Genomic DNA, 24,868 nt, shown 5'->3' with positions numbered 1-24,868 from the left:
GGGTGCACACAAATAAATACCAGAAATGAAGTTTAAACTCTGTAAAATAGCTACCAGAAAAATCAGGAAACAAACTCGGAAAAATAATGCGGCTAATATCGTCGAGTCATATGCAGGGTACGGATTGTTACATCTTGCATTCGTCACTAGAAAAATAATCCCACAGTTAAAAGCAACAAAATTTCTATGTCACTACCAGTGGCAGTACAACCACTGAATTAGCACTATTTGCACCGACTTATTCAGCTTGGTCGACTTCCATTGCTTCAATGGAGTCCGTGAGTATTTCCTTCAACTTTTGTCCTCTTTCTTTCGCCAAGCCAATGCACGCCTGCACAAAGAAAAGGTCATTGGCTCTTCCACTACATCCACCACAAACCAATGGTGAAAATATGCCATCCACGACCATGGATATATCAAGGTAGCGTGATACAATAAAATGAACATCAATTAGCTAAAATAGTTGTCTTGGATGCATACTAAATTACTAAGACATCTGGAAATAAACCATATTTCCATTGTTATGTATATATGGGGAAAGGGATCGGAAATCTAACCTTAATAGCTGCCATGGACGTCACTCCACCTCCAGGTTTTTGTATTGACGCTAAGCGGCCGGAAGAATCTAGAACAACTGTCACAGAGGTCTCTATTATCGATTCTTCTTCAGCAGTTGGGTCCGCTAGAATACTATCCTTGTGGAGTGCACATGTGAGAGGAAATGGAATGTCACCAAGAGTAAGCTTCCTTTTTTCTCTGTTTACCAATTCATATTTGGTTTTGCCTTCATTGCCTCCAACAGTAAACACCCTACCATCGTCACCAACAGATACCAGAGGAATTTCCACTGTGAAAGCAGCATAGTATTAATAATGGAAACTAGAGTGTTCAGAGTCGCTCATGAAAAGGAGACATGGAGATACTGCTAGTGCCAAGTCACACAAATGTTCAACTACAGGACAAAACAAGCAGAATCAAGCAGGATACAAAAAGTCCCTTGTAAGAAAGTAACCAAGTAACAGCATCGTTTCCTCTGCCAGGTTTATCACAGAATAAGTGTGTGAACAGCTTTAGGCCAGTGCTCTCAACAAATGAAATGTATTCTCATATTGAGAACCTGGCACAAGCTTAATGCAGTACATACCACTTACAGTAATATACACAGATTCTCTATTCAAACCTGAACTATCAAGGTAAAGAAAATCAAGTTGAGAGATCATTCAGATTCATTCCAAAAGTTCCATGCATAAACCATCAAAGTATTCCGTGTTACAGTGTCAGTTTGGTTGAAAAAATCAAGTCAATCATGAGTCATGCCATTGTACCTTACTCGAGTTAGAAACAAAACTTGGGACTCACACAATATGGTTTAAGCTACCGTATTTTATATGGTTCTCGTTGTTCGGAATTTCAAAAGGTTATATAAACTTCATAACTCAAAAATCAACCCATACAAAGTACAAAAATTGACAATACTATGGTCAGGTCTGGTTAAAATGTGAAGGTGCATACAAATTTTCTCAGTTAACTCCATGAGGCGCTTGAAATATAAAAAAAAGTAGAAAGACAAGATTGAATCACTAACAGTTCATACTTTATTGAGTAACCACCAGCAGAAAACCAATAGTATAGTTTCCAATTATAGGTCAACTGAATAGTGGAAGGATATCAAATTAACTAAGAGAGAGAACAAATTGAACTTACAATGTGTAAATGCAGCCACCACTGAAATCAATGCAGCATCGAAAAGAGATCCATCAGCATTCAAACAATAGACATCCTGTAAAATTGAGGTGTCAAGAAATAAACGGAGCACATATCTATTTGGCATACTTATTACGAACGGGTATCTCAAACTTATGTCTCGTCATTGGGTTTGTACAATGTACAAGCACGCCACATGCTTGCCCAGTGCAGCAATCTAGAGAAACAACATATCTGGTGCTACCATACACGAGGCATGAACACCACATTACACAAGCAACTCTTGTTAAGTAGAGGTAGGAGCTCAAATTAACCACCAACATCAGAACTATATTAAATCCTAACTACATCAGCATAGTAAGAAATAGAAAAAGACAACAGAGTTATCATGCATACGCTCTTATTTTCTTTAATTTCTGCTGTGTTTTATTTATCTTGTTTGTTGCTACGCTAAGCTGATCATACTCCATTGAGGAGCGCTAATGTTAGTGTCGATCCTCAGTGAAATTCAGGGGTGGAGGCCTTCCAAATCTTATTCGACTTAACAATATCACATGAATTTTGTCCTAGTGACTTCTGAAGATGGTTGGTCAGGGAAATGTTTTGGTTCAATGAACACTGACGAGCTCACAATGTCAAAATCGAAGGTGTATTACCAAGTATGCTACCCACGAAGCCTTCCCACTGATCAAACAGAGCTCCTTCAAATTTAGCATCCCAGAGCTACAAAAGAGGATACAATAAAGTAATTTCAGTGTATGCCATATATGAGAAAAGAGAAGTGTTAGAGCACGATAGGTAGAAAATTTGTGTAATCATGTAAATCACCGAACTTACATCTCCAATCTGGGACAGAAAAAAAATCACCTGCATCCCTGAGCAGCAAGCACACTAATGCCTATCCTATAACTTGCATTTGAAACAATCAAATAATCACCGGAATTTTATGCGGCGAAAGAAATGTAAAATCACACCCCTGAGATTTCAATTCACAGAAACAATTTGTGGAAAATATATTTGAAACGACCCATTTACATCAACAATCATATGTCGGACTTCAAGTGATCAGCAGGCTAAAGGAAAAGAGAATCAAATGAATAGATTTCAAACAGTGCTCTTGTAGGTGCGACATACAGTACTTATTTGCTGTGGAAGAACGAACCAACAGAAGTAATCATATCCCACTATCTAAAACTACACCATAACGATTTGCTGAAAGCAGAATACAGTAATACATCCATCCCTTGTGTCAGCGAGGCGAAGATAGACAAGAAATGGCAAGCCACAACAAAAACCTCATGAGGACGTCCTCCAGGGCCTTGGAGATAACCGGCGCAGCCTCCGCTGGCCGTCCTGGTCTTACAAGCGGGGAGCAGATAGGCGGCATGTGGAACTCCACAGCTGTGGAAACAACAGTGAAGTTAGCCAAACCGTTGAGAACTAGAGCACCGGCAGCAGCAGCAGCAGCTAAAGGAAGAGCAAGGCCACACGAACCAACTGATCCTTGGTCCGGGGTCTCGGCGGGGGGCGACATCACCTCGAGCTTGATCGACGCGAGCATGGCCTGGGGCAACGGAAGGCATTTCGTCAAACAGGTGGGGCGCAACGCCAGCCAATACGGCAATGGGAGCCGGATAAAAGGTCGTGGGGTCGAAAGGGGGAGCTTACGGTGTCGCCGAGGCGGACGAGGGCGGACCCGTGCGCGGAGGAGACGGCGCCGAGCGCGACGGTGGTGGGGCGGGCTTCGGCGAGGCGTCGGGCGTCGGGCCGGACGGACTCGCGGAGGTGGCGCTCGAGGAACGCGAGGGGGAAGAGGCGGCGGTACGCCTCGACCTCCATCTCCCCCGCGAGCCCGCCGGGCGCCGTCGCGTCGGTCTCCGCGGCCATTCCCACGGTCGGCGGGTCGCGCCGTGCTCTGTCGGGAGGGAGAGAGAGAGAGGGAGGGAGGGAAGAGCCGCGGGGTTCCTAGGGTTTATGCCGCCCGGCCTCCCTGTAGCTAATCAGCGCCGGCTGCTTCGCGTGGTCAAATGAGCTGTTTAAGAAAGCTGCATTTCGAAGTTTTTCAAATAAAATAAAAATACATTCACGAAAATTTACTCTTACAAAAGATAAATATAAGGCTGTTAATTATGAAAGTTCAAAAAAAAGGCTGTTACTTATGACTTAAACTAGGTTATGTAACTGTTGCAAAAAAATGGGGAACGGTACACGTTCGCTAGATGATTTTTAAAAATTATCCGTCACCTAGCTAGTCGTCGGATGCCAATCTAACGCCCTGCATTCCCGCCGCATGGTCAGTAGTTATTTCCTGAAACGACGCTCGAGTTGTGGAAACTTTCGCTTTGTTGCAAGAAATAAACTTTGGATCCGTTAATTCCTGAAACAACGGTCGAGTTTCAGAAACAAATTGCTTGTTGCAGATTTTTTTTTTCGTCTTTCTGTAACATAGTATTTTTACAGAAGAATTTTTTGCAACAACGCTCGAGTTTCAGGAATTTTTACAACGAAAGTCACGTTGCAGCCGGGATCCATGCTCAACGGAGAGTCGGGCGCGCGAGCAGGGACGCATCTCCAGCGAGGCAGAGAAGCTCCCCGACGGCGGGACTCGCCGGCGTTCGCGCCGCACACCTCCTCGTTCGTCGCACAAGGTGGGGATCCGGCGATCCGGCGAGGTGGGGATCCGGCGAGGGGCTGGATCTCGTCAGCGAGGTGGGGATCCGGCGAGCTGGCGAGGACCGACGGCGGCGGCGGTTCGCCGGACTCCGACAGGCTCGTCCCCGGTAGCAGAGGAACCTGGAATGCTCCAGCTTCAGCCCCCGTTCGTGAAACAACGCTCCAGTTTCTGAAACAACGAACCAGTTTCAAAATCTGGTTCGTGATTGAGGCGAGATCTAATGAACGAGCGGGCGACGGATGGATCAACCGGATCAGCCGGTGGGATGTAATCTTTTCCTTAAAAAAATCAGCAAAATGGTTGCTTAAAAAAGTTTGCAACAAGGCATATGTTACAGAAATAATTCTACTATGTTGCAAAAAAAAAATTAATTATGCAACAATCTGCGTTGCAATTGTGAGGCACACTCTATTTGTCAGACACGAAAAATTTGACGGCTCACGGCTGATCTTTTAAAAGGATCGGTCTAGTATCTACAGAATCAGGGGATTGAACTACACCCAGACATGCGCAGCCCGGACCGAAAAACCCAGGCCAAGCCGGACCGTGCTTTGTGTTCGGCTGGGCTCAGGATTGAAAACTAGGCCCGGTTTGTATTTTGGGATGGACTCAAGCTTGAAAAATTGTCATTTTACACTGAGGCCCAACCCGAAATTGATCTTATTATTCCATTAGGGCCGGATGTTTATTTTTTGGCTGGGCCAGGTCAGACTCGGACTTGAGATTTTCCGTTCGAGCTTTCTCAAGCCTAAAATGATGACTAGCCAGCGTTTGCTGGGATGGGGATAGCAAGCCGACGTTTTTTATGGCAACTTTATGCCATAGGAGATGGCGAATCTTGCCCTTTTTGGCTGCAATTTTTGTTTTCTTCTTTCCAGAAATTGCCACCCCAATACAACTAAACTTTCCATGGAAAACATTCACAATTGCCATCCTCCCCAGCAAACATTCGCTGGCTATTGCTCGCTATTGGGGTCCATAAAAATAGCCCACATCAGCTTTATAAACATCTGGAATAACCGGAGGTAATTTGGGGGCTTTAAGCCCCATATATCTAAGGGCAAACTGAGCAAGCTACATTACGGAACCCACCACAAGGCATTGGACAGGGAAGATCTTAGGTTGTTCCGTGGCATTGGTTAGTATACATCAGACTACGAGCTCAGTTCCAAATGTGTTTACTCTTCTCATGTTCATGTGCTCTATGCATGCTTTGCTCTCTTCAAAATAATTATACTACTGGAAGATCACTAATATGTCACTTCTTGCCTTTTCGTGCAAGGTAGCGCTCTCGGGCCGCCTGGATTTTACTATCCACATCAGATTGCTTAGCAGCCGCAGCTTTTGTTGGCGACCCTGGTTGCTTCTCCTCTAGAGATTCGGAATCTGTCAACGCACTTGAACCGCCGCTGCAACAAGACACTCAAGGTTACTTGTCTAGCTAGCATTGTATCATGACACCGGAATGATCACCATTTGAATACATGGCTTTCATACCTTAATTTGTTTATGTTCAGTTTCTCAAGCTTCTTCAAGATTGGTTTAACCCAAGTCTGCTCAACCCCACAAACATTTCTCATGAAAGGGCGGGTAGTATTTATTAGCTCGTGGTAGACGACATACACAGGCAGTTTCCCGTATTCATCACCTTCCAGTACAGAAGATGGATGCACCTGCAAAAAAGACGTACTTAGGAAGGTGCCAGTGTAGTTGCGCAATTAAATTAGCAGACTACAAGATGTGGTAAATAAAACAAAGGTACAGTTCTACAAGAGGAGGTTAAATATGTCGATGAATCAGAATTCTTGTTGCATGACAGCTGTTCTCCACAAATGATATTCGGCATGTCATAACCACGTTTCCAAATGGCACAAACAACAAACTCTATGTCCCCTAGAATAAACATATTAAGCATTGCTGAGAAATAACTGTGAACTTCAAGTAGCAACTGGCAGTTCCACTAATTCCAAAGGAAAGTCAAGACAGGCACAAATGAGACATACTTGTTACCTGTGATTCCACTATCCTATTCTGAATTTTAATTGACCAGGATGATCTCCGCGGTGGTGGATTTAAATTAAATGGTCTAAAATGACTTAAATGGTACCAGCCCGTCCCATAATATAAGAACGTTTTCCCAATTGTTTTAGCTCAAAAAACGTTCTTATGTTATGGGGCGGAGGGAGTAGATCACAGCTTTAGAAAACCCGCTTACGGTTTGCTGGTAATGTCTGCAAGTATAAACGATTTGAACACAGAGGCACTAGTTTCTGCATGTATTACTGGTTCCAGTCTTCCTTGCTTTTTAGTCCCTAGCATTCTAAACTAACTGAATCTAACAGACAGATTACCAAGGTTATACCTGCACAAGTTGTGTCCTGTAGCCAACCGTATGGTAACCATTATGATGAATCATCCTCTCCGCTAACTGGTTGCCATATCCTACACAAAGTGCTCTTCTCAATTTTCTGTAGTCAGGGTCACTCTTCCGTCCTCTCCTTGCTTGCAAATCTGTTGGACCTGAATTTTACAAAGAAAGTTCTCTTACAAAATTCAGCCAAGTTAAGCAATTTCCAGAAAATGTGGCCAAGTCCAGGACTGCAACATACCAGGCAGAATAGATTATAGTATTTTGTAGTTCTCCAATTAAATAAAATACAGGAATTTTGGAGATGATTCAAGGATTCCAAAACACGAGCTTGAAAGAAGAAAAACTGAAGGAGAAAAAGACTCCAACCACTTTCCAGCAATCTCGGGGAGAGCAATGTACATGATATTTTCAACTCATACGAACAACATGGTGTGGCTGTCACAATATTTCCTTTTTGTCCATAAATTATGATTATTTTACTTGTTGTGCTGAAATTTCAACAGGAGACAGCATATACATTAATAATTTGACATGTTCTGCTTACATTCCAACAATAGGAAGCCTTAATTCAAGGAAAACAAATATACTACCATTAGGCAACAAAGACTAGTTTATCTACATACAAGGACAAAATCTGCCGTGCTATTTGAAGAAACAAAATTTGCTACTCTGATTAGTTGCTATCTAATTATATTTACCTTCAAATTAAAATTAGACAACATACAGCCTAAAATACTTTATAAAGAAGAATTTTGACAACACAATCTGAAAGGATTACTCAAAATTACAGAGAGCATCAAGCATCTACTGACTGGAATTTTATGCTCTTAAGATCATATGCACACACAATTTTCTTGAGTACTTGTGGACAGACCCAGTGCATAGAAGCTCCCACACAAGGTGGGGTCTGGGGAGGGATTATACGAACCTAGTCTTACCCCTGCTACAGTGTAATGCAGAGAGGCTGGTTCGAACCCAGGACCTCTTGGCACAAGTGGGGAGTACTTCACCACTGCGCCAGGCCTGCCCTCTTCTTGAGTACTTGTACACTTAGGAAAAAAAATACATGTTGAACATGTATACATTTTATTTTCGAGGGGTGAACATGCGCAATTTTTGTTGGCAAGAATATCACAACAAGTGCACTGCCAGGAAAAAAAAGATACTCCCTCCGATCCATATTACTAAAGCTGCGACAAGTAAAATGGATTGAAAGGAGTACAAGGATTAAACACATCTTCTGTAATACTTATTCTTTCACAAATTCTGCAAAGGCATATGTTGAGACATGTTAGGGTGCTCGCGGTGGTGGTATCTAAATTGTTCTATCTATTAGTTCCACATCATGATACAAGCTGAAATACTAAATCCTCAATGACAGGATGTACTGATTGCTTGTGTGCAAATGAGTTGCCAACATGTCATTGGAGTTTGGGCCTTTGGGACAGGATACAATCTATTCCCTCCGTCCAATAATGTAAGACGTTATTACATCTAATATACTCACATATTGGATGCAATAACGTCTTGCATTATGGGACTGAGGGGAGTATGTGTTAGATATAACTTTCATCTGTTTCTTCACTAATTATCCCACCACCTCAGCTCCAACCCAGTGTTGCATGTTTAGATACAGCTGATGGTGGAAAAGCATTGGGAATGCTACATATATGAATTTTTCAGAACACAAGTATCGAAACAAAAAATCGCTGCACATGATTCTGAAGGCAAAAAAAAAAAAAACTAAGAGCATATGAACCCCTATAACACTAGTCTTCAGTTTTAACTTTGCCGCACAATTTTAAGGTAATTCTTAGGAATCAAAAGTGAAGCAATACATGTTCTTTATATAAAAAGCAACTCTACAAGAGAGACGTCTCAGAATAGGAGAAACAGGTTAGCGGTTTTAAGGGGTACTTCGTCATGAATTTTAAGACAGAACATATAACAAGTAGAAAACTGACCTTTAGCAATTTTTTGAATAATTTGACTTAATTGATTTCTCACATCTTTGCTGAATTTCATGCCCCGCACCTGCAAAGACAGTCTGGTGTCAACATAAAGAAAGAAATCTAATGTTTTGTACAAAACAAAGTGCGACTGCAAAGTCTTTCATGGATATTAATTAGATAGTACTTTTAACTTTTGTTAAGTTACACATTGAAGTTTACTATTGTCATGTATGTAGCTATAAATAGTAAACTACAAGTTCAGGTAAAATGACCAACAAATGAAGGACAAAGAACAGTTGGGCCAAACGTTGAGCAGTGAATTATAGGCTTAGGCATTGCCACACGTTGCAAAATTGTACATATTGTTTATGAAGAGATAATTCCCTGGCTTTCAAGTAACTCATTCAATTTATAAGACTAGACAATCCTTACATTTAAACAGAGCATCAGAATAAAACATATAATGTCAGCGCCCTATAGATTCAGTTCTGCTGAACAAAATATCATTTCCCTTTGTCATCTTGACAAACTAAAACAAAAAGTGTGGGCATAATTTGAATCATGAGACTTTGACAACAAAGATTACTGGAACATTTTCCAGAAAAAATCAGGTACTGTCAATTGTCATATGTTTCTTGCTGTGCAAATAGTTAAACTTGCCCGGTGCCCCACCTAGTCCAACATGGCATTTATGTGGCAAATTGTCAAAGTCAAGTCAAGTTAACGAAAGTCCAAGCAACTAGCACGAGTCAACAAGTCATAAAAAAAGAGAACATAAAAAGAAAAAGTAAAGGAAGGAAGGAAGGAAGGCACAAGATGAGAGAAGCCCACCATGGTGGAGGGATGAGACGATCTGGTCCACCATAAGCTATGGACTCCCACTCTCCCTAGTCCACCATGGACGAGTCGACCAACTTTGACCAATGTACCCTCTTACCTACCAACACCACGGGTGGCCTTGGTCTTTTGTCAAGGACCCCTAGCCTGTATAAAGTTATAAACCCCCAATGGGCATGTACCATCACTCACTCTCGCTTGAACACAAGCGAAGGGAGCACTAGAGCTCCAAAATTCACTCAGAGAACCTAGGATCAAGTCGAATGACTCAGCAAGCCTAGGCCGCAACTGAACCTACTCAAGAAACATCGAGTGTCAAGTTTGTGGGTCTACGACGACCTTTGATATAAGGCCGCCCTACACCCCCCTACGAATCATTGTTGCGATTACATTACTAATGATACCCCCCCCCCCCCCTGTTGTCATAACAATGACAACAGTTTTTGATACACCATAACTGTTCCGAGAAGGCCCAACATGATTGCATGTATGTTCACAAACTTAAGACGGTCAAGTGCTCACTCATCCGAATTTTCTTTTCATCATATCCGAATCACAGTTTTATTTTCATTCACCTGTAAATCATGATCTGAGCACCATCTTGGATCATAGTCTGCTTGATCCCAGCTTTCAAATATTTGAAGCAATTGTACATGGTCACCCCAGCCAGAACCATCAGGTAGCTCTTGCCGTTTTCTCTTTCCCTCCATGTCCTTGCTGTATATAAGAACCAACAAGTTCATTATGTTAAGCTTCATACACTAGCCAACGCAACCAAAAGTACGAACTTATGGAAAGGGCTAGGCAATTCACATGTACACTTTAACACCCCTTCTCACGTGTGACGCTGGAAGCCAATACGTGGATAGACTCAGAGGCATGGCTCAAGAGGCCTATACGTGGACACAAAGGGGGGAACGACAATCTTTTGGATAAAGAAAGTCAGGACTTGAACTCAACACCCTAGCCCTGATACCATGTTAAGCTTCATGCACTAGCCAACGCAACCAAAAGTACAAACTTATGAAAAGGGCTAGGCAATTCACATATACACTTCAACACATTACAATTATCTAATGGGACATAGTTGCCTACATGAAATAGAAAAAAAAACAAATGGTCACCTTCTAGTTTGCCGCAGTGTGATTTCAGCAGACAAGACTGCAGCAACAGTTAATGCCTGAGACAGACATCCCAGTTCATTAGCTTCAATCAAAGTCCTTGAAAGCGAAGGGTCAAGAGGGAGCTCTGTACAAAAAAAAATCACAGCATGCAACTTAGACAACCAAATCAAGACTATTCAAAATTTACCAGAACAAAATAAACTTATCCAACATAAACCTGTGTATAAATTTCAAGTTAGACAAGTGTAGAGAGAATTGTCGACTAGAGATTTCTGGAGCATATGCTTGTTACACAGATGCAACAAGTAACACAGCGAAAATGACAAAAATACTAACTTCTTAATAACTGCTCCACAGAAATCCCCCACGCTCATTACTAAAATCAACTTTACCAGTAGAATTGTCCCCTCCTGTCCAAATGCTCTCCTTTGGATGCCTGACTACAAAATCTCTGTGTGGTTATTATGAGCTCTTACTTCAGTTCATTAGGCCTTCTTCAACTAAACGAACACGCTGGGTGTATAATTCAATTTCAAACATATAGGTGTACCACGCAAATACGTGGATTCGGGGAAATACAAGTGCATTCCTGAACAAAATGTCAAACACATGGAGGCCTGCTGCACTAAGAGTTCATGAGCAACAGTAGTATAGTACCCACAAGTGCTGTTCACATGAACAGCTCGTGTAGATATCAAAAGGCATTTTACAATGAGTATAGGTGAAATACAAGAATTGTATAGGCGATTTTTTGGTAATGCCCCAACTTCAAATGTGCTTAGATGTGGGACTAAACGCAACCTCTTGTGATCTTTCCTTACATGGATTGCAGGCTGCAGCTGGGTCATCCTCTTCCTATAGCTTGGTGTCACATTTTCAAAACTGACCAGCTGGATGTGAGGGCTATGATCTTAACTTTTCTAAGATGTAACTAAAATAATTTCCACTAGCCCCAATACGCTGCATATGGTGGCTAGATTCCAAACTGTTTCTATATTCACCTGAAATATATCTACTAGTGCCAATACACATCACATGCACCAAGTGTGGACAGTACCACCATGCATTTTTGAATTAAACATACAGCATTATATTATAGTGATCGTCCATAACTTATCCAACTAGAATCTTTGAAGCTCTTAATCAGATTTGTTTGTGGTTTGGTATAATAGCAATTTTCCTGCAGACATCATTCAAGATAGCTTTGAACAACAATTGATTTCACGCTCAAACTTATACCTGCCATAAGGCGCCCAACATCTGTTATTTGCCCACTTTCATCAATTGCATCAATAAGGTATAACTGCCTCAACGCATCTTCTAATGATTCACCTGCAGGTCATAAGCATTGGTCCATTAATAGGGAGACAGAGAGAAGATAATCCTAAATTTTATACACTGGATCACTACAGACAAAAATAATTGGGGTTTCCATGAGGATCTTTGGAGTCACATATTCCTGACAAGTGACACCAAGCAGCTAATGACAGTGGTAGGCAAGTTCAGGAAATACAATATCATACAACTCACGATAGAAAATGGCAAGTGCAAACAGCATCTACCTTACCTATGAATCACTTTTTTTGAGAACTTTTATATTGGGTTCGTGTTAGGTTCATACACAACAAAACTATTGTCATTCGGCTGACCAAACATGCTGCAGCACACTAAATTCTATAGTAAGGGCTGGATCCAACACTTCATTCACATGCCTGAACAAAGACTTGCCCCGCAGCTGCTTAGGATACCACACATAGTACTTAATTAGATGAAAAGAAGTTTTACAAGCTAAGCGCAGAAGGATTATTATGAATAAAAGATTCTGAATCTTGTCTTACGTGATGGTGGGTCGAGGAAATCAAACTTTAGAATGTCAATATCAGGAAGATTTAAAGATTTCAGATACAGAACACTTCCAGCAAGGGAAGTTCGTTGAATTTCTGGAACTGTAGCCTCGAGAAACTCCTTTTGGTAGATGGAACTTGGGTATAATCTATAACACTTGCCAGGCCGAGTTCTTCCAGCTCGCCCAGCTCGCTGGTCAGCTTGTACTCTAGTAAATCATGGAAAAATCAGTAGATATTGTGTGTATTAAAGCTAGACAAAAAAAAAAGACAATGGCTAGACATCTGTGAATGAAAGTATACTGAATAAGATGCAGACAGACAACCAGAGTGCATATCCCATACTATTTACCTGCTAATCTCAACTACATCAAGTGAATACATTCCAGTTGACGGATTATACTGGCGTTGCTTTACATAACCACAATCAACCACAAACCTGGTGAAATAGGATATGCGCTATTAATAAAATGCATCTCTGGGAACATAAAAATTGCAGGACATTGAGTACTCAGCTAGATAAAGAAAATATTGCAAAATTTTGATGGTCAGGTTTCAGTTGGGTAGTTGCTGCTGTATCAGTATTTTAGCATGAGACAGAAAATAAATAAGAACAAATCAAAAGCATCTCATTCATCAAAAGTAACACCACGATTATAATACAGATCATCATCGACTAAAATCATTAAAATATACTGAGGTTGACAAGTAGATTTCATCAGTTCTTAACAACTCCCACAGGCATACGACAGTTTTCAAGTTTATCTTGGTGCTGTATATACTTTATCAACCACAACAATAACTCCTCAGGATGCAATACCACGCATGAATCATGAATTCACACTTATAACCACCCTTGTCAAATGACGATTGTGCAAGTTAGATGGAAATTTATGGTGTAACAGGCAAAAGTATGCCATCTCCATTTTACAAATCAATCTTCTACAAAATTCAAGTAAGCTAGTGTCGGTGACAAACAGGATGGAGTGATACACTAGTCCAGAAAAAAAAACTGGTAATTTGCTTGAGTATATTTTCTACAAAACCGCGAAGTCTATATAGATTCCCTATTTCAGAAACCCAACATCCAGTAATCAAAATCAAATATAAAACCCGGGGTATGGAGATGGAAACTGGACGTATGTGCACTTTAACTGATAACATTTGCTTGCTTACACAACACCATCCACAGTTAACGAAGTTTCAGCTACATTTGTTGCAACAATGAACCGTCGACAATTTGGAGGTGCTGGAGAGAACACCCGAACCTATAAATGAAGTTGAACAGATCAGCAACAGTTCTATAGTATCAAATGCTTATGACCAAAGTAAAATCAAAACAAACATATATAAATAAACGGATGCTGCTAAGGAAAGAGGTAAGAGATCAAGATCATGTGCATAGTTAAGACAAAACCTTAAATAGGTACTCCCTTTGTCCAGAATTAGTTGACGCTCAAATGGATGTATGTAGACATATTGCAGTGCTAGATACACCCGTTTGAGCGTCAATTAATTCCGGACGGAGGGAATAATATTTTAGCAATACGATAGCTCACAGAAAACAACAGAAAGGTTCAGAAAATACACTATCAAGTAGCAATAATTGATCGTTACGAAACAATTGCAAAATGCAACATTCTAAAAGCATATGATAATAAGTGAAAGACAAATCAGCTTCTTATAGTCAAATAAAAGAGTATATAGAATTTTTATAAGCAACACTGGGAAAACTTTACGAGATAAAACTTGCTCCCTTTTCAGGTTAGTTGTATGCCGTGCAAAATTGTCAGTTTTAAAGTACTCCACATAGACCCCAAAATAAAGTCAAACTTAAGTTCCAAGAACTTATATCTAAATTCTAAAATAAAAACATATCATGATATTCATCTTAGTTCAAGGTCTGTATGTGATTTGGAATGATACATGTGCTTGTAACTGACACATACCAGAAAGTTTTATTGAAATGCTAGGACCTGTAGAACTTCATGTAAATTATAGGATTCAACTATTCATGCAGAAAACCAGCTTCTCATCCTCAACTAGAAAAGGTATAGAGTAATTTGTAAAGCAAAGAGAGCATTTCTGCGATAAATATTGCTTCATTTCAGCTTATGTGAGTGCCATGTGAATTTTGAAGTACTTCAAGTAGACCTCAAACAAAATCAAACTTCAATTCTACGAAGCTAATTGCTAAATTTTGAAAAAAAAAACATACCATGGAATTATTGTAATTGGGACCTTTTTAAGGGTGATTTGGAGTTACAGATGTGCTGGGGAAAAAGCATCCCTATGATTTCGAAATAAAAACTGAGAGCATCTTAACATCCATGTGATGGATATGTGGAAAGTTTTAGGGCAAAAAATTAAAGAAGAAAATATGCAATGGAAGATTAACTGATTGCCTGCTGTTCAGGTGGCAAAGAACCATGGAGTGGGAGAACAAGAGCATCCATACAAGAACCTTCCTCGAGATTTTGAATTCTTTCCTCCAATTTTGACACCATCTTGTCGATGTCATCCTGAAAAGGATACCAACAAGTTTGTATAAGTATGACAAACAATAGTTATGAACAAAATTATGCAAAATACTTCCAGACATTTTAAAACCACATCAATGACAACATATGAAGGTTCTACAGCTATTCCAAAATTAAAATCATCAGTCACTCTAGACAGGAGGAACAAAATACAGTTTCAAAATTCAAAAGGAATCAGGTAAGATGATAACGAGAAATTACTTTCTAAATATTTTATTCCCATATAAGAATATTGGTAATTTGGTGATAAATTAGGACTAAGTGGTAGCAGGTATTAAAAACCATCTCAAGTACTCCCTCCGTCCCAAAATAAGTGTCTTAAGCTTAGTACAATTTTGTATTAGCTCTAGTACAAAGTTGAGACAGTTATTTTGGGACGGAGGGAGTATTTGTTTTGCCCTTAAGGACAAACTTTGTACAGGGACTCTCTGTATTAGACACCAGACACTAACAACGCAAGAAAGGAGGACAAATTAACATAAACTGTGCAATTAAATCTGCTAAGAAACAGGTCAAGGTCTTTCCATAGTGTCAGAGACCACATAATGTCCTTCAAAGTTGCATATAAGAGCATAGACAGTGGCCAACTTTGAGATACTGACCTTTCCTGTCATAAATATTAATACATCCCCAGGAGCTTCCTTAACATGGATATCTGTTGGAGAAAAATCTATGGGTATTAGTACGGAAAATAAGATCTCCAATAATTTAAGCATATAAAAATCATCAGGACCAAAACTTTAAACAAGTCGAAAAATATAATTATATGACTTCCCTATAATCTATGTTAGTTTCCACCAATAATTAGTCATGTAATATAAACATTACTCTCTGGTCGTATTTATGCATGCATCAAACAATTTCCACCAAGACATGTAGGCTGTTAGCTGGCAAACCTGTAGTTTGCACATGCCTTCCTGTCAATGCACTTTACAATTTTAATCATGCCAAATGGATAAGAGCCAAGGGAATGGCCCAGCAACCAGAGCTCCTGAGTACATGACCCTCCCAAGGCTGATCTTTTTGACATAGCAGCTCACACCACCACAAACCCACACTTGCACCACCTCCCTTTTCATCAAAGACAGCGACGACCACACGACGACAAGGGAGGCAAATTGCAGCCAGTACAGTGGCAGAATCAACAGCGAGGAGTGGGATTAGTCAGTGGTCTAGGACATGCCGGTATCCTAGTGTTTGGTGGGGTGTACAGGACCTACTCATCAGGGACAGGGTGGTACTACTTAAGGGAATATTCTCATCAGATGTTGGACCAATCACCAATGGATGTATCCTCTATTGTAGAAGTTTTAAACTGTAACAGTTACACGCACACAAAAATTATCCATACCTATAGCTGTTCTGAGAGAGGATTCGATATAATTTGTTGGACGGTCTGTGCTGTAAAACTTCTCCACGGGGAATATAGCTCCAGGGATGTTCAACACAGGACATCCTGAGAAGAAATTTGACACTTTCAAACCATCAAGAGTCGCCGAAGTGATGAGAACTTTCAAATCTGAAGCTCGATGTTTGATCAATCTTTTCATTAAACCTAAAAGGATATCGCTGTAACAAAAAAAAAATCAAAATGAGCCACTACAGATAAGTTCACAATCAAGACCACACAAACAAATCAAGAAAATGGTATCATTTCAAGACTATGGTAGCTACATTACATTCACAGGATCCCAAAACAAGTTAGCCGGTCCTAATGAGTATGTTATCAAATGTTTGAATCCATTCTGTTATTCTCGCATGTAACTTCTGAATCCGTGTAGCTACGCTACAGAAAGTCTGGGTAAAGATGAAATAGTATCAACTCTTAGTGCAGAACAACGAGTGTGAATATGTGATTATCAGCATTAAGTATTTAAGTATGGCTGCAAACTGGTCCCTCTTCCAGTTGCTATCCTAATCCATGGACTCCCTCTTTCAGTTGTTATCCTAATCCCTTTAAATTGTCAGTCTTCCCGATTTCCTTCTACTATCAAAGCAGCAACAGCATGCCAGTGGTAAACTTTCAATAGAGCCTCCCACCCGTACAACCCAAGTAACTCTACTTGGCTGCAACATCAACATATGCATCAAAGAGCTAAAAGTTACTTTGTGTTTGCAGTCAGAGACCATCTCATCCAAAGAGTAACCAAGTAAGCATGTGCTAGAGAGAATTATGGTTTAGATAATGTGTTATATATTATTTGAAAACATATATTAGTGAGTGGTTAGTCAATTATTTGGTATGACCTGTGCACTAAATTCCTGCTAGTAGAAAGAAGGCATCAACAAGAAATAGTACAAAGTTTTAACCCAAATTCACAACTCAGATTTATTATATAAATAAAATTGGACAGAAAACCCAAACTGCTAGTATAGGTGAAGATTGAGTTACATATGAGATACCGAAATAACAGTATTTGATCATCCTACTAGTTTGATAGCTCCAAAGTTCTTATTCTATTATATTAATGCATTTGTGCTAGCGCTTGGCAAACTGTACTTCAATAAAAAATAAGTTGTGCTAGGTAGTGGTGGCTATCACTTAAAAATTTGGATGGTCGCAGAAAAGTACAACAGTCAAATAATGAATCTTGCATAAAACTATGCTGTCAACAAAGATTATCGACTATATTTAATAGGGTAATGACTTCATGGCCTATTTTTGGTTATAAGCTTACCCTTTTTAACTTGAGAGGTTATATTATAGTAATGATGCCTCTATAGTAATACATAAAAAATGCTACAATTATATGATTTGGGTTTAGGAACATGCTACAGAAGTATATGTCAAAACTTGATTTAAAAAACTCTAAATTACGATAAAGATTCTTATAAATCGGTTTAACATAAAGATAGTCATACGTGTTCAAGCTACGTTCATGAGCTTCGTCCAAGATAATTACTGAGTATTGCTTCAACTCGGGGTTTGAAAGGCTTTCCCGCAGAAGAACACCATCTGTTAGGTACCTGCAAATTGATTCAAAATATTCAATCCAAGAACTCAGGACATACTTAAGTTACAAGAGTATTCAAGCTTTCTAAAGCTTACTTGATCTTAGTCTTTTCTGAAGTTCGGTCTTCAAACCGAATAGCATAGCCAACTTCTTCCCCAATTGAGACACCGAGCTCTTGTGCCACCCTCCTGAAAATTACTGAAGTTACTCTCTGCATTTCAGGTACCATACAGGGCAGTTCCTTCTAGTTCTAGGTGTTTATGCTCTTAATGTATTTTCTGTGCAACAAAATGATACTCCAATCGAACATTATGTTCGTACACTGTAATTTGTAACATAATATCAGAGTTTGGTATCTATTTCTTGATACACAATCGATCCGATTGCATCCTCCTCCCAATCCAGCCAATTGACCTAACTGCGCCCTCGCAGCTCACAGGGAAGACAAAAATGGTAGCATGATACATCAGGAAGTAGGACCACATGCTCCCTGCCTCCCTGGCGCCTGCATCCCACGCGACTAGCCCACACTCTAGCAAATTTAACTGCGCACGCACGCTTGGGAGAGAGGGGAGCACCTGGAGACTGATACGGCCGCGACACGGCGGGGCTGGGTGACCGCAATAGCACCGCGGCGGGTGTAGCCTCGACGGTGGAGGATCTGGGAGAGCTGGGTGCTCTTGCCGGAGCCGGTCTCGCCGATGACCACGATCACCGGGTTCGCCTCCACGGCAGCCACGATTTCGTCCTCGTGCTCCGAGATTGGCAGCACCGGCGGCCCCGACGGCGACGGCGACGTCGACGGCATCTCAGAAGGAACCGAGGTGCTAGGGTTTAGCTTTTTTTTTTTTAGCTACTGGGCTGCGCAGAGGGCAAGCAGATGGTCGACGGCTTTCAAAGTTCAATCGTGCGTGGTTCGGGCGCGTCTATTCCTCGCCCTGCTCTCTTATGTGGGCTGGGCCCATTCCCCATTCCAAGAAAATATTTAAGAAGTTTATATTGTATTTATGAATTTTAGATAATATTCTCTTTTGAAAAAAATGTAAATAAATATTAAAAAGAGTTCATGAATTGTTTTTAAAACGTCATTGGATCTTTTTCCCTGGTCATAATTTGAAAAGTGTTCTTGAAATTTAAAAATACCCATGAATTTATTCATAAAATCATAAATTGTTTTAAGAATGTTCATGGATTTTTTTAAAAAAAATCGTGAATTTTGAAATAAAAAAATCAGAAGGAAAAAAGGTAAGAAAGAAACAAAGAACCGGTAGATTAGCAACACTGAAAGTCGTGACAACGATGACGAGGACAACATGGCCGAAGCAGGGTTCTTGGATTTATCTTTTCTTTACCTTTTTGTTTTGAGCTATTGGGCTAACCCAAGAGAGCAGAGCAGATGGTCGATCATAGTCCATTCCAAAGTTCAAGCATATGTCCTATTGGGTTGGCTAGTCCTATAATAAGTACTAAATTTTTGCTTTACATTGGATGTAAGAGAAAAGATTGGAGGAATTTAGATTGGAGGAATCTATAAGAGACGAAAATGCTCTTTGGACGAGCTCCATGTAGCTCGTAATCTGGCGCAGGTCTTTATTGAGATCAGGTGTAGCCCGGTGTCACTCTCACGTATTCACCTGATCGCTTTTTACACACCACCCTATTCTCCATTTATAAACAGTACTATCACATGTTAGCCACGCCACCCTAGCAGCGCACGCACACGTGCCATGTTCAAGCCCATTATGTTCCATTGTGCACACGCCAGCCTTTTTCTTTTTCTTCATTTTCATTTTCTTTTTCTTTCTTTTCCTGTTCTTTTCTTTTCCCTATATGTTTCTCCCCCCTTATCACTTTCATATTTTAAGTTTTTTAAATATAACATTTCAAATAGATAATTTTCTGAAAATGATATATTAAAATTTTAATATATGTATAGTTTCAAATATGTGACACACATTTTTTAAGTATGTGACAAAAAATTTAAATATGTCATGCACAAGTTTCGATATTGCATGGATATTTTTCTGAATAAGCGATGACCATTTTTTGAATATGTGGTGAATATATGTGTAAATATATGATGAACATATTTCATATACACGATGAACGTTTTTCAAATACGTGATTAATATGTTTCTATATACCCGACTAACATTTTCCAAATACATCGTAAACATTTTTCTGATATGTGATGAACATTTTATAAATGTATGATGAACTTTTTTGCATATGCAATGAATATTTTCCAACGCACGGTGAACATTTTTGGATACACACGATCATTTTAAAAATTATAAGTATTTTTTAAATACAGTTCTATATACACGATGGACAATTTTCACATACGTGACCAACATTTTTTCTGAATACATTACGCTGTTTTCGATGTGCGATGAACATTTTTTGCAACACCTTTGAAAAGTTTTCGTTCTTTGAATATATATTTTCAAAATGAATGAAATATAAAAACCGTAAATATTTATGTACAAGTAGAGGAAAAAACGAAACAAAAATCGTAATAGGAAAAAAAGGATGCATGTACTCTATGTATGCAACGCCTACGGTGACTTCGTAAAATTTTAAGATGATATACCGGTTCAGTCTCTCGAAGGTGTTCATAGGGGTAGGGTGTGCGTGTGTGCGTTCATAGGGATGAGTGTATGCGCATGTATGTGAACGCTTGCGTGTGTAATGTGTTAAAAAAATTGTGCGAACGTGCTTCTGCCTTGCACGCGGTGAGGCATATGAATACCGAAATTCAAACCCGTCCACGAGGCACATCATGTTCTTGCAATCATTGAATTGATTGGAAGCATTTTTTTTGCACGCAACTTGAAGAGCTTTATTTCATATGAAAGTCAACCCACTACAGTGTGCCAACAAACTGGTCACAAGGAAGTTAAGAGTTACATTGAGCCAGCTATCGGTCACATTCAAAGTGCAAGCATGTCTTGCACAAAGATGAGCCGGAATGTTAGCTGACCTATTAACATGAAGTAAACTGAATGATGAGAAAATGTTACTAAGCTCTCGTATTTCAAGTAGGATGGGGGCCACAATTGAGCGAGAATTGTGGCGAGAGTTTGAGAGTTTAACCAACTCTAGGCAATCCACTTCCATTGACACATGTGAGAAGCCCCTAAGAGTAGCGAAACGGACACCATCCCGCAGCGATAAGGCTTCAATGATCAAGGGATCTGATACCCCCACATATGATTTGCACCAGGTTTCTAGAAGGCCGGACGACGAGTGGGCGACGCCTCCTGCGCCACCCCGTGCATCAGCAAAATTAAGCGCGTCATCTGTATTGATCCTCACAGACCCCGCATCAGGCGGACGCCAGCCAAAACCTGGCAGGATAGCGGTAGCCTCCCGAGGGAGATTCAGTAGAGCAATCGCCTCCCTAGTAGCTCGCATAGTTGACACCGGATCCCTGGCTTCCTCCCCATGTTTAACACGGTTTCGGGAGTGCCAATAGACCACATTCTGGTTGTGATCTTTGCACGTTCGTCATGAGTGAACCGAGGATCACATGTAATATCCCTTGCCCAGGAACTCGGATGGAGGTTGGGCAGCCTGAGAACGAACCATGCGCAAGTCTCTTCCAAGAAGCCCCGGGCATGTGGACAATGTATGAGAGCATGCTTCAGGTCCTCGTCCATGTTGGAGCAAGGTTTGCAGCGTTCAGAATCTGCAATATGTCGATGCTTGAGTGTACTTTCAGCAGTAAGAATGCCCCGAAGCACTCTCCACCAAAAGACCCTCACTTTCGGAATGACGTTTAATTTCCATAAGGCCTTCCATAAATGTTGATCGTTCTGTGAGCTTCCGGTAGCCGTCCCTTTCTCTTTAGCAACTTGCGCTTCCCGAATCACTAGAGCACGGCACGCCGTCTTGACAGTATAGTTTCCTGATTTTTCAAACGCACAAGCAGGGAAGTCCTCCCCTCCTCCCTATCGAATAGGTATGTTCAGAATGGTTGCAGCATCAGAAAGAGAAAAGGTGTCCATGACAACATCCTGCCTCCATGTACAAGTATCAGAATCAATCAGATCATAGACTTTTTCAATACTTGTAGACGATGGCTACACTTGTGGAATCATAGAAATGGTTCCTCGTATCCATTTGTCTGTCCGCACGGAGATTGAGCTGCCATCCCCCACTCATGAGATCCCCTCGCAGACTTTCTAGAATCGCGAATTTCTCCATCGTTCCGCCGCCGCAACGCTTCCAAGACCGGGAGCGTTAGGAGACCTCTTCCCGACACCCTACTGGAGGGAGGATTGACCCCCGGGAGCTTCTCCACCGCCATGGATGCTTCCCGGACGTGTCATGAGTAGTCCTCCTTGGACCATAAGTCCATGACTAGTAGCTATGTGATGTCTCCTCTCTAATCTTGTGCTTCAATGGTTAGTCCTTGTGAGGTGCCCTACATGATCAAGGCATCTATGTAATCCTCTTGCTTTTGCTATGCTCGGTTTGATGGGATCTGATGGATTATGAGATTATGTTCAAATTGTTAAGAGTTATATATTTGATTATCCTTTTATATTATGTTCCTTAGTGATTCATGCATGTTCTTCGTTGCTTTTTATTGCTTTGGCCAAGTAGTAGATCGTAACTCCAAGAGGGAGCGTTATGCATGATTGTGGGTTCGGGCCCCTCGATGTCTAGCTAGAGTGACAGAAACATGAGACTAGGGGATGTGCTTGTTGCCACCAGGGAGAAAACAACGGTGCTTGTGACCACGGTTGCAAGGATTGTTTACCTTACACACAGTTCGTTAATGCAGTTGTCCGTTGCTTTGAGTTTACACTTTGGGTGGGGCTCGCAACTTAATACTATAGAGATGTTCTGGATAGATATCTCAAGGTGGATGATTAGTAAGTAGATGTTTATGAGTAAACGGTCTACTTGTCTTAGCGTACTGCCCATTACTATTGAACCTCTAACTATCAAGGAGCATAATTAGCATTGTGGTGCGATCATAATTCTGTCAATTGCCCAACTGTGATTTGTTTACCCTAGCATAGTTGTTTATCGTCTTTTTGGAGAGAGACGTCACTAGTGAACATCATGTGACTCCGGTCCATATCACCATCATTGTTTACACCTCCATCATTTACCGCTTTCATTTACTTTTCCGTTGCAATCACTATTACCTTCCCGCTTGTGTTTCGATCCTTTGCAAACTATAAGGCCGGAGAGATTGACAACCTCTCTGTACTCATTGGGAGCAAAGTTATTTGTTTTGTGTGCAGGTCCACATCTTCTGCTAGCGCCAGGGTGGAAGACACCTACTTGTTGAGCCTAGGAGTCCTCCTGGTTCGATAAACCTTACATTCTCCGTGTAAGGGAAGTTTGCTGCTGACTACATCTCCACCTTCCACTTGGGGTATCCAACGAGGGGCGAGAAGTATATACATCATCTCGTCGTCAGTGGGCATTGCTTGGATGACAAATTTCAGAAGTACTTCCCGTCCAGCACATGCTAACAATTTCTACGACCAGCCTTGAACTTTTGCACGAGCTCAGTCGCCAATATACTGAAAAGTACCGCTCGTGATTCGTCCCATGTCTGTCAGCTGTCCAAGATATCTCTCATTGAACGCCTCCACCTGGATATTTAGTGTTGCTTTCGTGTCTTGCTTCACACAAGTCAGGGGCATTAGAGCTAAAATAAATGGAACTTTTATCACGATTAATACGCTGACCTGAAGCATCCCCATAAATCCGTAAGATTTCATTCAGTCTGAGAGCACTGTGGTTTTGTGCGTTGATGAAGATCAAACTATCATCAGTAAATAGTAGATGAGTAACCCATGGAGCTCTGTAACTGACTCTCAAGCCTCTGTCGACTGTTCCACCATTGTAGAACTTCAAAAGTGAGGAGAAACCTTCTCCACAAAGCATAAATAAGTAAGGGGACACCGGATCGCCTTGTCGGAACCCCGTGGAAGGAGTAAAGAGAGGAAGCAACTCTCCATTTACTCGGACAGAGAACCTGACAGAGGAAACACATTTCAAGATTAACCTAATAAAGACCAAGCTGAAACCAAGTTTGGATAGAATTGCCTCAAGATAGTGCAACTCGACGCGATCATAGGCCTTCATCCTATCCATCTTAACCACGCAAGAATAATTTTCCCCTTTTTTCCTCCTCTTCATAGTGTGCACACTCTCATATGCAACGAGTACATTATCTGTTATGAGTCGGCCAGGGATAAACACACTCTGTTCTTCACTGATAATCTCGTCCATGAAAGGTCTCATATGGTTCATGATATCTTTAGCACCTATCTTGTAGAGAACATAACATAGGGCAATAGGCCGGAACTAAACTATGGACTGGGGACGGTTAACCTTAGCGATCAGTGTGATCAAGATGTCATTCAAACCCGCTGGCATTTCCCCTCCATTGAGAAAATCCAAAATTGCATTGGTAACTTCATTGCCTGAGAGCAACCAATGGCGCTGACAGAAATCAACAATATAACTGTCGATGTGAGGAGCCTTCGAACGCGCCATTTGGAACAACGCTTCTTTAACTTCCGCTTTAGTATAAGGCTTGGTAAGCACGACGTTCATATATGGGGTAACTTCCACCGGAATATGGTCAAGTAGAACGTTGGCATCAACAAAGCCCTATGACTGATAGAGGTGTTCATAAAAAAATTGTACCTCGGCCTTGTCCTCATTTTCATCTCCACGAAACGACCCGTCAGCTCTCCGGAGTCTCTAAATTTTATTCAAACATCTGCGTTGTCGAGTTTGTGCCTCAAAATAGGAGGTGTTACGGTCTCCTTCCCGAAGCCACGACACACGTGATCGTTGTCGGAACCATATATCCTCTTGGTATAGCGCTTCC

General features: G+C 40.9%; 2 protein-coding genes across 2 annotated transcripts; both read right to left on the bottom strand.

Moving 5' to 3' along the window:
- Positions 1-17: 17 nt before the first annotated feature.
- LOC123447761 (exosome complex component RRP43) lies at positions 18-3,711 on the bottom strand. Its single transcript, XM_045124414.1, has 7 exons — positions 3,373-3,711; positions 3,199-3,268; positions 3,000-3,105; positions 2,361-2,427; positions 1,705-1,780; positions 558-847; positions 18-331 (listed from the first exon to the last, which is right to left on the bottom strand). Exons 1-7 carry the CDS (start codon positions 3,589-3,591, stop codon positions 239-241), a joined length of 921 nt encoding a protein of 306 aa, XP_044980349.1. The 5' UTR covers positions 3,592-3,711; the 3' UTR covers positions 18-238.
- Positions 3,712-5,304: 1,593 nt separating this feature from the next.
- LOC123447760 (probable pre-mRNA-splicing factor ATP-dependent RNA helicase DEAH4) lies at positions 5,305-18,808 on the bottom strand. The gene is made up of 16 exons (XM_045124413.1): positions 18,579-18,808; positions 18,096-18,188; positions 17,909-18,013; positions 16,398-16,615; positions 15,649-15,701; positions 14,912-15,028; positions 13,683-13,774; positions 12,859-12,945; positions 12,501-12,715; positions 11,902-11,994; positions 10,663-10,786; positions 10,114-10,255; positions 8,714-8,783; positions 6,741-6,898; positions 5,876-6,051; positions 5,305-5,787 (listed from the first exon to the last, which is right to left on the bottom strand). Exons 1-16 carry the CDS (start codon positions 18,806-18,808, stop codon positions 5,637-5,639), a joined length of 2,124 nt encoding a protein of 707 aa, XP_044980348.1. The 3' UTR covers positions 5,305-5,636.
- Between the last annotated feature and the right edge of the window lie 6,060 nt (positions 18,809-24,868).

Source organism: Hordeum vulgare, chromosome 4H, assembly GCF_904849725.1.
Source record: "Hordeum vulgare subsp. vulgare chromosome 4H, MorexV3_pseudomolecules_assembly, whole genome shotgun sequence".
Classification (NCBI taxonomy): Eukaryota; Viridiplantae; Streptophyta; class Magnoliopsida; order Poales; family Poaceae; genus Hordeum; species Hordeum vulgare.
This window is presented reverse-complemented; position numbering and strand designations above follow the sequence as displayed.